This window comes from Triturus cristatus, chromosome 5_1, assembly GCF_964204655.1.
Source record: "Triturus cristatus chromosome 5_1, aTriCri1.1, whole genome shotgun sequence".
Classification (NCBI taxonomy): Eukaryota; Metazoa; Chordata; class Amphibia; order Caudata; family Salamandridae; genus Triturus; species Triturus cristatus.
In genome coordinates this window covers 194,750,758-194,763,380 of record NC_140587.1, presented here as the reverse complement: position 1 = coordinate 194,763,380, position 12,623 = coordinate 194,750,758, and the positions used below count along the sequence as shown (strand labels likewise).

At 48.6% G+C, this 12,623-nt stretch overlaps 1 protein-coding gene across 1 annotated transcript in view; it reads left to right on the top strand.

Annotated features, from left to right (window-relative positions):
* ADGRB1 (adhesion G protein-coupled receptor B1) overlaps positions 1-12,623 on the top strand; it is a 466,033-nt gene that overhangs the window by 118,502 nt on the left and 334,908 nt on the right. Inside the window, exon 2 of the mRNA XM_085604813.1 lies at positions 4,515-5,429. Within this exon, the coding sequence (XP_085460939.1) occupies positions 4,685-5,429 (745 nt within the window). The 5' untranslated portion in view covers positions 4,515-4,684. The remainder of the gene's footprint in view (positions 1-4,514; positions 5,430-12,623) is intronic.

The following is a 12,623-nucleotide window of genomic DNA, read 5'->3' as shown; positions in this document are numbered from 1 at the left end:
TTCATTAATTCAGTTTGCCTCCCGGCTAAGGACAGTGGGTCTGGCTGTGAAGACTGCGGTGCTGCATGCTACTGCAGCAGTGCACGCTTCCTGCACTGGCCTCGTGCACGGCTCGCTCCTGGGGGGAATATCTGATGTCGGCGACTCAGATTTCTGTAATAGGACCCATGCTGCGACTCGGAAGCTGGCCCTCCTTGAAGACTCACTTCGGAAAGCCAAGACAAAATCAATCTTCCCTCAAATGCATCCCACACCGCTGTGAGGTTAGCTCTCTGCTGGTGCTTACACAGCATAACACAGGAGAAATGCTCCAAAAAGCCAACTGCTTTTGTTAACTGGGAAAACTTGTGCCCACCTTGACGACGGCCATCTTGCCCCATGTCAATATGGCTCCAAGATTGCTGCCATTGACTTTGCATTTCATGCCATTGCTTCCACTGTGTCAATCCACGTGGATCAATGGAATTAACTCTACATCTCCCAGAAAGCAGCAGGGTGTTAAATGGGCAGACAGGCATGCACAAATGGTGGCCTGTCCACCTGACAGTGAAAGGTGTTCTGTCCAGGGGCCTAACACAGGCCCGTGCAGCACAAAGGGCCCCCAAAAACTTCCAGGGGATACAAACCATTCAGAAGACCCCAAATCAGCCCATGGCCAACGAATATCTGTGAGAGATGAGAGACACAGGGGCCCCCTTTTCACATTCTGCAGGGGGTAGCATCCTTTTCCGTTATGCCACAGGTTCTGTCAACATGCAGCTCTTGGGTAGTTAGTAAACCAGCACATGGGTGACCCAGCATGTCATCTAGGGACCTGAGTAAAGGTATCAGGCAACAATGGTTTACTATGGACTCCTTTACATGTGCACGAGACCTGGTGAACCTCTGCTCCCTGGTGCAAGGATTGGATCTTTGGAAGACCCTTGGACTAGGGACTTTCAGCCATTCATAAAGTTTGTATTGGAGATCATAGGGCGTTTACACCGCATGTAGCTAAACATACGAAAACTGCATGTTGTCTGATTAGATTCCAATGAACCAAACTTGCCTTTTCCTCTTTGGGCGGCATTGGCCATTTGGAAGTGACATCTTGGGATGGGTAAAGTGTTCTTCCCTAAGAGTGAAATGGGAAAATGTGTCTGTATCTCACTTTTTTAAGAGAGGATCCATTAATGGAAATTTTTCACTGAACCTTACAGTGTGTAAAAGAGAAAAATAAATTAAAAAAGGGATTAAAAAACATAGTAGCATTGGCATCCCATCAGTATACCACACATTTCATGTTATGCATGAATGTATATGTGTGTAAAGGTCAAAAGATCCGGTTGACATCTCTTAGTTCTGTTGAGTCACCCATTGTGCCTGGGAGGACTGACCCAGAGGACTGGTTCTTGGGTGGATGGGGTGCCCCCCGCCCTCCCACCAAACCTCCTTGGCTCATATTCTCGAATTTGACTGCTCCTCTTCTAGGCGCATTACATTTCTGTGGCTCACTGATCATACGTGGGGGTAGGGTGTTCTTGCTGCCTGACTATAAATGATGCACCCCACTGCCCGTATCTGCCATTTGTGGATCCTCCTGGATGAGGGGGTTGGCTCTTGAGACCCAAATATGCATTTCTGGGGTGTGTGTTCACTATACGGTGACGAGGAACGCCTGCTTGTTCTTGTACGCTTGAGGTAGAAATAGGTTGGTGCTATAGAAATATCACATTTATACAAAAGTACATACGAACAGAAGTGCAGGCACTCGCTATCCTTGAGTACCTGTTTGCTACTTAGACGTGCCGGTACTCTCCTATGAAAGGTATCGGAACCCTGCTGAGAAGTGCAGGTACTCACTGTCCCGGAGTATATGTTTGCTACTTAGACGTGCCGGTACTCTCCTATTAAAGGTATCGGACCCCTGCTGAGAAGTGCAGGTACTCACTGTCCCGGAGTACCTGTTTGCTACTTAGACGTGCCGGTACTCTCCTATGAAGGGTATCGGACCCCTGCTGAGAAGTGCAGGTACTCACTGTCCCGGAGTACCTGTTTGCTACTTAGACGTGCCGGTACCCTCCTATGAAAGGTATTGGAACCCTGCTGAGAAGTGCAGGCACTCGCTATCCTTGAGTACCTGTTTGCTACTTTGACGTGCCGGTACTCTCCTATGAAAGGTATCGGAACCCTGCTGAGAAGTGCAGGTACTCACTGTCCCGGAGTATATGTTTGCTACTTAGACGTGCCAGTACTCTCCTATTAAAGGTATCGGACCCCTGCTGAGAAGTGCAGGTACTCACTGTCCCGGAGTACCTGTTTGCTACTTAGACGTGCCAGTACTCTCCTATTAAAGGTATCGGACCCCTGCTGAGAAGTGCAGGTACTCACTGTCCCGGAGTACCTGTTTGCTACTTAGACGTGCCGGTACTCTCCTATGAAGGGTATCGGAACCCTGCTGAGAAGTGCAGGTACTCACTGTCCCGGAGTATATGTTTGCTACTTAGACGTGCCAGTACTCTCCTAATAAAGGTATCGGAACCCTGCTGAGAAGTGCAGGTACTCACTGTCCCAGAGTATATGTTTGCTACTTAGGCGTGCCGGTACTCTCCTATTAAAGGTATCGGAACCCTGCTGAGAAGTGCAGGTACTCACTGTCCCGGAGTATATGTTTGCTATTTAGATGTGCCGGTACTCTCCTATTAAAGGTATTAGACCCCTACTGAGAAGTGCAGGTACTCACTGTCCCGGAGTATATGTTTGCTACTTAGACATGCCGGTACTCTCCTATTAAAGGTATCGGAACCCTGCTGAGAAGTGCAGGTACTCACTGTCCCGGAGTACCTGTTTGCTACTTAGACATGCCGGTACTCTCCTATTAAAGGTATTGGACCCCTGCTGAGAACTGCATGTACTCTGCCCTTAACCCCTTCGCCGCGGCAGGAATTCCGCCGCGGCGCTGGGGGGGGTTTGGGGGCAGCGCGGTGGCGCTGTGCTCGTGACGGAACTGCTCCGTCACGAGCCACGGTTGAGCTGTGCTCATGACAGAGTGGTTCCGTCACGTCTCCGCCCACTGCGCTAATCGCCCGCACAGGCGGGGAATTAGCGCCGCGTGGGCGGAGCGGCGGCCAACGGCCGCAGCATGACGGAACCACTCCGTCATGAGCACAGCGCAACCGTGGCTCATGACGGAGTGGTTCCGTCATGAGCGGGGAAGGGGTTAAAATAAAAGTAGTGCAGGCACTCGGTACCTGCTCGTTTAAAGCACAGGACTTAGCTCTCTCATGGGGCTCAGCCACTTTGGGGTTATGTGAGAGATCCTGGTGCAGGGGAGACCGACTGATCAGCCGTCTGCATTCAAGGCTAAGGGACGCCCGCTGCTGGTTTAGGGTGCTTTTCCTGTGTGCCTTCCCATTGATCCTCACTAGCATATCTATAGGAAGACATGTTGCTCCGTGGCACTGAATCCTAAACACACACGGGATCCTGGCAGGCACGCGTGGGTATCTCAAGTTCACAGTGCGCAGGGCTGCACGAGGGACCCTCCACCCAGCCCCCTCGAGGCTTCTAGCCGCTGGACTGGTGCCAACTAGGTAGAGTGTTCGTTTTTGGAGAGCACCTGTTGTCGTGCTATAGCGGATTGGAAGCGTGTGGGGCATCGAGGTTTAAATGGGAAAACGATTTATAGCATGTAATACATAAATACATCTTTATTGCTTGATTAATAAAAATCATTGCATTCAAAACATCTTTACATCACACAATGGATAGAAAAAGGGCACAACGTGCCTCGACGGCAACAAAGGTTCTCATTTTACCAAAGTCAGAAGAATAAATGGGCGCAGGGATTCGAACCTGCGCCCACGTGCATGAGGTCCCTAACAGAGAATGCTCATGCGCATGTATCACGCCGCTGAGGCGCCAGACCCGACATCCGTGCAGAATGAAATATTATCGGTGGGGTGCTAGGAGAGGGCAGTCGTCGCATGGTGATTTTAAGGGCAGAGACTGTTGGTCGGTGAGGGAGCGCGAAGGGCGGGAGGTTACCGAGAGGAGATGTGGCGGGACTTATGTGTGTGTGTGTGTCGGGGCGGGGTTGTGTCGCGAGGCGAACTGTGCTGCCCGTACGTCTAGGCGAGAGGAGACAGGTGTAAGAGAGTTAGGAAAGTCTCTTCGTGAAAGACGGATGCTCGCCAAGAGAAGGGTTTGAATAGGTACACGCAGTTCACGAAGTTTAAGGCTCTCTAGCAGCAAACAAGCCTCCCAGCGGATTTTCAAAGGTGCATTGCACGCTGTGGCGTTGTAGGACTTGCAGCACGCGCGCTCGCCTCGGTTTTCAGACGACCGGCTGCCACGGGCATTTCGTAATATGTGAACTTTGGGATAACCGTTCTCGCAATCATGTTAATGTGTTTAGCTGCTGTTTATTTCAGACTGTTTGACATGCAATTCAAGCAACTGTGTAGAAAGGAAAACTATGTTTGCGTTGAGGATGCAAAGCAACAGGATTAATCTTGCTTCTCTTCTCTCCTTAGGTTTCTCTTGCGGCCACAAGGGGGCGCGCGAGCCCAAGTCTAGGACGGCTGCATTGAGCTCGTACTAAGCCCGTCAGAAGCCGCCTCTTTTCCTCCGCTGCACCTGTTATGTCCCAGATCTGGCCCCTGCCTGACAATTACTCCGACTTCCCAAGGACCAGAGACTTAGGATGAGGAGCGCTGGCCTTTCCCTGCACCTGCTTTTGATACCACCTCTCTTCTTCCTGTGGACAGTGGCCCCCTTCGACCTGGGACAGAACCCCTGCACCACTCTGGTCCAGGGCAAGTTTTATGGCTATTTCTCCTCCTTGTCCGTCTTCCCTCTGAACTCCTCGCGCTGCGCCCTGGTGGTGCAGAACCCTGACCCCCGGAAGTACACCTTGTACATGAAGGTGTTGAAGCCTGACGGCCTATGCGACAACCAGCAGATCCGCACCTCACAGTTTGACTCCTTCCTGGAGTCCACGCGCACCTACCTGGGCATGGAGAGCTTTGATGACGTGCTGAAGCTCTGCGACAGCTCGGTCAGGTACGCCTTTCTCCAGGCCAACAAGCAGTTCCTGCAGATGAAGCAAGGCCCACCGCGCCGGGACGGTGTCCGCTTGAGGGCCAGCCCGGCCAAGACTCATGAGCGGGACTTCTCGGTGGAGTACTTGGTGGTGGGCAACAGGAACCCCAGCAAGGCCGCGTGCCAGAAGCTCTGTGAGTGGCTGGACACCTGCCTGGCCGGCAGCAGCAGCTTCCACCCCTGCGGCATCATGCAGACGCTGTGCACCTGCACCAAGGGGGACCTTCTGGAGCAGCCCAGCGAGGTCTTAGGGTTGACCAGGAAGAAGGATGACTGCTTCAAAGATGGGATATACCAGGAGAATTGTATGAGCAGCTCCAGGGATAGCAGCGTCTCCGAACTCCAAGGTAAGTGCCGGCGACCCCGCGACGTCATCCAGCGTATCTGTGCGTGGTGTATGCATGTACTACGCCCAACAGGAAAGAGATGGGACACCAATGGCACTAGGCAGATGTTATACACTGAAGAAGGGTTAACCACTAGGGCAGAAAGGGGATAGACTTGTTTATGGTTTGTTCAGAGGTCAAAATGCATTGGTGTCCTGTATGTTAAGGCCTCAGCCACATCATTTAGCTCTCAAAACCTAAGAATGCAGTAAAGGAAAATACAGTACATTGAGTCGGAAAAGGAAAAGGGGTTAAGCCTGTGTCGAGACAGTAGGCCTTAAACCAGTACCGTAGATGAACATGGAAGGTCTCACCATCCACCTTGTCGCTGAGAGGGAGAAACCAGCAAAAGGGGTTTCCTCTAACATAGCAAGGTTGCAAACTTTGAAGTCACACTTTGTACCTGACACTCCAGATTGCAGGCCTTGGTCCCATTAGACTGGTCGTCAAGTCCCATTGGTCAAGAAGCAGCGATTGCTTTCACAAAATGGTTTCCACCCAGGTTAAGCACTTTCAGTGTACTTTGATGTAGAATTCAAAAAGCACACAATTACCCCAAAGTAGGGTGACTTGGCGCTAAAGAAATCAAAACTAGACAACTGGAAGGTCTACGAGAAAAAAAAGTGAGTTTTTAAAAGTTTGGGACATCTGATGAGGGATTTTTCAGAAGGAATGTTCGGGGGAAGAGCACTCGAACCTAGGCAGTCACTGCACTGGAAGCACAGGGCCCTGTGCAAGCTTTCCAGAACTCTGGCATCTCAGCACAATTCAGAGCAGCACAGTGGAGGGTTGTGGGTGATCTGTAAGGAGAGAAGGCAGCCATTTTATTACCAGTAGGAAGCCTGTGTAGGGCTTTGTGACAAAAACGCAGAGCCTTAAACACACAGGGAGCCAGTGGAGAGGTGTGATAGGCCATGTCTCCATATTAATCACTTTCTTCCAGATTGATATGAGCCATCAGGTTTTTAATGTAATATTTTCATAGATGCTCTTCAACAAAGCTGCATTTCCTGCTACAACAGTACAAATTGCAAAACACTAGCAGAGAAAATAAAACAGGCAGGATCTTGACACATCCAAGGGAGATTCCTTCACATCCTGCAAACCAATGGAGTGTGCAGGGAGGTGCCTGAAAGTGGGGAAGGCGGGTGAAGCGCTCTCCTGTTCTAGCATCCCTCCCATCCTTCTGTGTCACTGGTGAAGGCCCAGCAGTGCAGCCTATCCCTGGGTAACATGAAGAGGGCGTGGCCTCCGTGGGCAAGGAGCTAAATGGAACAGAGCCACACAAGACCAATACATAAACCAAGCAAGATCAATCAATAAACCCGGACAAGTCAGTAAGAATGACGAGCAGGGAAGGGGCCTGGAGCATCACTGTCTGCATAGTGGCAAAAGAACTAAGTAGAAACAGAAAGACTCAATTAGAGTGGAAAATAAAGGAAAGCACATGAAATGTATAGGAACCCACCCTATTGGAAGAACTTTGACAAGATGTAGTGTTTGGATGTCGCAGCACTGTCACCCTGGGGTGACCAGGCATGAGTAGTCAGGCCACAGAGCCTGCAGCAAGCAACAGGCACGAGATGTTTCAGGAACTATGGACACATCCGGAGCCACTGCGCGAGACTGAATCCAGAGAGCTAGGGTGGCAAATAACAGCGTGGGATGAAATCAGGAGTCCCAGCGTGGGAGGGAACCAAGAGTTAGGGGGGGGGGGGGGGGAAGAGGTGAGGTTTAGGGCCAGAAATGGCCATGTTCCTTATGACAAGAAACATTCAAAAGACTTCGAAAAATAAGATGATTCATGGCAAGAGAAACCCAAGAGACATTGTGAGAGAAAAGACATCAGACTAAGGGTGGCAAAGAGGTGACTTTTTGTGAGATGCAACCAACAGCCCTAGGGCCACATCTTGGAGCTAACCAGGGCCCCATATCTTATTGATGCAGTGTGTTTCCTGTGCGCCTTCTTCTGAAGGACATTGATTCCAGGCGTGTACCCTCTAAAACAACCGCAAGGCGATTGCAACCGCACTGGCTATAGATTTCTTCTATGTCTATTCCAGTTTAGAACAAACCCCAGATACACAGAGTATTTCTATGTTTTTTATGGTGGGGCTGGTGTCAGACTCTTAGGGCAGTGGAAGTAAGACCAGAAGAATTGTTCAGAATTTATAAAATGGACCTCATAAGGTTTATTCGGCACCATTAGGAAAATGCAACCATTATTTCAATGAGATTATTTTGAATTTTGACTTCAACTGTATTGTTTTAGTTTAAGCATATTATTTATTTCTATTGTGCCAACCCCCCACTCTAGGAAAAGCAACGTAGAAGTTGTGAAACACGTGTTGCCAGAGATATTCTAACATTGACCGGCTCTGTTAAACGTTCGGACATCTTATGATTGCAGCTTGAAATTATAACACCTATGCCACTAACCTCTGAGGGAGAAATGAAAAGTGAAAAAAAGGTACCTAGAAACATGAAAGTGATGGATGTCAGAATGGGGCAGAGTGCCTCTTACTGAAGTAAGGCACTGTAGGGTCAAACCTGTGACTTGCGGGTCAAGTATTGTAGCCCCAGCTTGAATGACTGAACTTTCACGCAGCACCCTGGTATACAGAACCAGTCCACTGAGCTGGGTACCAACATCTTATACAGTCCAAAGGCTACAGACTGTGTGTGACGCGGTGAGCTATGTGATGGTCCATCTCATACTCTGAGCAGGGACGTTCGCCCTCCTGCTCCACACGTGCACCTTCTATGATCAGGACGTGGATCAACCCCATTGGTCATTTGCACGCTACACACAGCTTCAATACCCCTGATTGGTGCGTTTCTGTCTCTGGTATCAGACCACAAATCAGCAGCCGTAGGTGAGTAAATGTTTCCTGAGGTACCGCCTTCTTTCTTTGAAAGCCCTTCACAGAGAGGAGGTATCTCATATTTTGGGACTGTCTCTTTAAATGGACTTTGTGACCACAAGGACGCCATCACCGAAAGGCCTCCTTTGAGGCTGAGGCATTGTTTGTGAGGCTCGGCCATTCTCCGACATTGAAGTGGCACATAAAATCAACTAGCGACAATAGATACCATTGGTCTGTAATCCAGTGGCGTGTCGGGATCTGGAAGCTCTAGCTGATTTAGCCAATTTCTTTTGACGTATGGCTATACTGACTGTAGATGTCAACTGAAGCATGTTAGCATCCGTACTAGGTGAACTGGCCATGTATCACCAGTGCTCCATATGTAGGTAGAGTTACGGACACTAGGGTCTTGCTAGCGGGAATATAGGCTCTCCGTTGCCAATGGACACCTGTGGAATGGCTCATGGTAAAATGTAAATTGATACTTGTATAGCACACTACTCACCCGCAAGGGTCTCAAGGCGCTTGTACGAATACCGCTGTGGAACCCATCCTGGCTTTCCCTGTGAGGCATCCACTCCTGGGCACCCCCAAGGTGGAGGCCAGGCATCCTTAGCGTTGCGGGGGCCGTTGTGGAGATTAAGCAAGCTATTGCCCAGAGTTGCAGAGTGGGACTCCATGATTGGAATAGGCACCGAGGCGAGAATTATCATGTCCGTGGAATTTTTGAGCCCAAGACCCGCCGAGGCGGGGAATTGAACCCTGGTCCCGGTCTAGACCTCTGCATCAGGGTCTGCCGCTCTAATCATTGAGCCACACTTCTCCACTTCTCCATGGTATGCAGAGTCCATGAAACCTGTAGGTATAGTAATGATCTCCTGCGAAGTGCCCCATGTTCTACCGGAGCTCATGAAAGCGATAAGTACATAAATGACAGCCTGTAAAATGGCTTACTGTCTGCTGGAGCCCATGATGATTTGCAGATACAGAAATGGCCTCCAGTAAAATGCAATATGGTCTGCTGGAGCCCACTCACAGCAATGCCCCCCTGTGATGTGTCCCATGGCTGCTGGAGCCTGTAAAGACAGGAGATATAGTAATGGCCTCCTGTGAGGTGTTCCATGGGCTACTGGAGCCTGTAAAGACAGGAGGAACAGTAATGGGCCCCTGTGATGATTCCTATGGATGCTGGCGCCCATATTGCCCTGTGGGTACAGTAATGCCCCCCTATGATGTGTCCCATGGCTGCTGGAGCCTATAAAGACAGGAGATATAGCAATGGCATCCTGTGATGTGTTCCATGGGCTGCTGGAGACTGTAAAGACAGGAGTTACAGCAATGGGCCCCTGTGATGTGTCTTATGGATGCTGAAGTCCATAATGACTTGTAGATACAGTAATGCCCCCGTGATGTGTCCCATAGGCTGCCAGAGCCCATAATTACCTGTAGGTGCAGTAGTGGCCCCCTGTGATGTGTCCCATGGGCTGCTGGAGCCTGTAAAGGCAGGAAGTACAATAAGGGCCTCCTGTGATAGGTCTCATGGGCCGCTGGAGCCCATAATGAACTGACAATACAGTAATAGCCCCCTGCATTCAGTCCCATGGGTTGCTGGAGCCTGTAGCGCTCTCGAGGTACAATAATGGCCCCCTGCGAGAGTTCTCATTGTCTGCTAGAACCTCTTCCTCCAGTGCTATTGAGCTTGTAGTGTCCTTGTCCATGTTCTATGGTTCTGCCTCTAGGAAGGCTCTTGAGTTGTACAGCATATATATTGCTTACTGTCCTACAACCACCAAACAAATTCCCCGGCTGATGTTTATCAAACATCCAGCCACTTTCCTTAGCAAGTGACTCCAGGGATTGTCTACTGAGGTCCAAAAACACCATGCAGAGGCCATTAGAAGGTGTCCAAGGTTGAATTTCAACTCTAAACCCACCCATCCAGTCTCACATTTTCATTGTAAAACTAAACTTTGTCAGCAGTCTTGGGTACTTGTCCAGTACCAACATCACAGATGAGCTCTTTGGTTGGCAAGAAAAACACTGATAAAACCTCAAAGAAGCACCTCGCCTTCTCCCCTCCAGACATCTCTGTCCAGCCAGTGACCTTGAGTCGAAATGTCACCTTTCTTCGGTCGATATAACGAAGACCGATAAGATGGGTAACACCGATACCTGACATTTACAGTATCTATGAAACAGAAGATTCTAGTGGTAAGAGCATGATAAAAAAAAACAGTAATGATATTATCGATGTGGGAACATCATCTCCACCAGACACGTCATACATAACCATGATGCCTTCTACAGTACAGATACCTATTTCTTGAAGGTTTTATTTGCAGAAAACCACCAGAATACTCACTTTCTAAAAACGCTGATGGCTCCTACCCTGTAGAGCCTTTCCTCAAGTAGTAGCACCCACAAGCCTATAGCAGACCAAACAAACTCCCACATTCGATGCATCCACAATGGTCACGACTTGCCGCGTTGTAGTCAGGTCAGCAAGCGATTCTCCCATCGACTGAAGTGACTCGCTTCACCTTATCCATCTGAGGTTCTTCCGCCATTCCAATACAGCACCCATGTGGCATTCAGCCAATGGACTATGCTAGAGAACCTTTTCACCCGTACGTACCATCTAGGAAATTCACACAACAGCCTCCCCCAAGGCTGAGAGCAATTTCAGAGCACTGCACAACACATAACCCTTTTGGAAGAACCTGGCATTCTGGCATTTATTGGGAAAATCTGAACCCTAGGGCATAGGAAATCCCTCATCTAAAAAAAAATATCAAGGCAACAAAGTGTTTTTGGGGTAAACGGGCAAGACATGTCTTGGAGGTGGGGAGAGATGTTGCACAGGAAGATTTGTCCTGAAGTAAAAGAAGCAATGTTGGCAAACATAATAAATATAATTGATGTGATCATATCTTGGTAGTAGGGCCAAGGGGATGACTTACTTTGTAATGGGTTTCTGTATTTTCTGATAGGGCGTTTTGTTATCCATCTTATATAAATTAGTCCAAGTGACTTGTAATAAGTCATTCACAAGTTTGAATTGCGTTTAAAATGCATGACTGCACATGAGGGCCCTGGCCTGAAAACTAACCAGTTCACCTTTTGCCCCAAAACTAATTTGTGAAATGGATGCTATGCTTTGTAGCGAGGGATATAGGTAGATTTTTCGAATAAACAAGTGCCCATCAGAGGATTTCCCTTTGAATGCACAGTTATAGTTTTACCCCTTCTGATTGCTTACAAGCTTTGCCTTTAAATACTGTAGATTTTTGGGTGTCTTTGCCACACTCCAAAAAGAGTTAGAAAGGGAACATTTCAGATTCGGATGCTAAGTGGGAAAATGTGTCTTTTATTCTGCTTTGTTTGAGACCAATGTGTGTCCTAGTCCAAGGCAGCGAGCTTAGCTTTTTATATTTCACCCTGGCTCTCCTTCCCTCACAGCTTTTGAAAAATAAGTCTCTTTGAGCTTCTGCGTTAGGCAAGCCCGTCCTTGTATCTTGATGCGCCCTCATATATGTTCGACATAAGATGATGAGCTGCCTGGTACAGAAGATGTACCTGACCAAAGTCCTATACATTTCACTAGGGTGGATGCGCCCACCTAGATTCGAGAATGTTTTGAAAAACGTTTCTGGCAAGTACCGCCAAAGCGAAACATGTCGGCTGCAAGCATCCAAGCTTGTCCGAATACGAAAAAATGTCATCGAGTACCTGAAGCTGGAACTTTCCCTTTGTGATACAATGTTCTAGTATTCTCAGTTATTTAATCCTACTGTCGCTTCCAGCAGAACATCAGCACCCCCAGAGCCTTGGGAACACAACCACATTACATATGCTGGCAGTTCCAGTCCTTGCTTTTTTTTTTAGTTTAGAAAGCTTTATTGAGCAAAGAGAGAAAACATGATACAAAGGTTCCAGTCCATGCTGACTGCATGCTCTATACATTAAACATAATGCTTGACCCTTAAGGATTGTGGACCATTTTAGGGTTCACAAAGAAAAGTCTAGAATAGAGTAGCTCACTCCCACTTCCAGAGAGCGAAAGCAGTTGTCCCTTTTAGAAAAAATAGGTGAGACCAGTCGGCCTAGATTGCTAAACGGAGTCTTACGAGTCTACGTCAGTGTTGATACGGTCCTGTGAGCGTCCAGGCGAAAGATGTGGAATTTTCACAAATATAGTGTATGAGCTGTCATTGGTATAGCAGTGCAGTGTTTTTAGCAGTTCTCAGTGACTTTCCAAAGAGTTCTGAGGTTTACGTCACAGACTGGA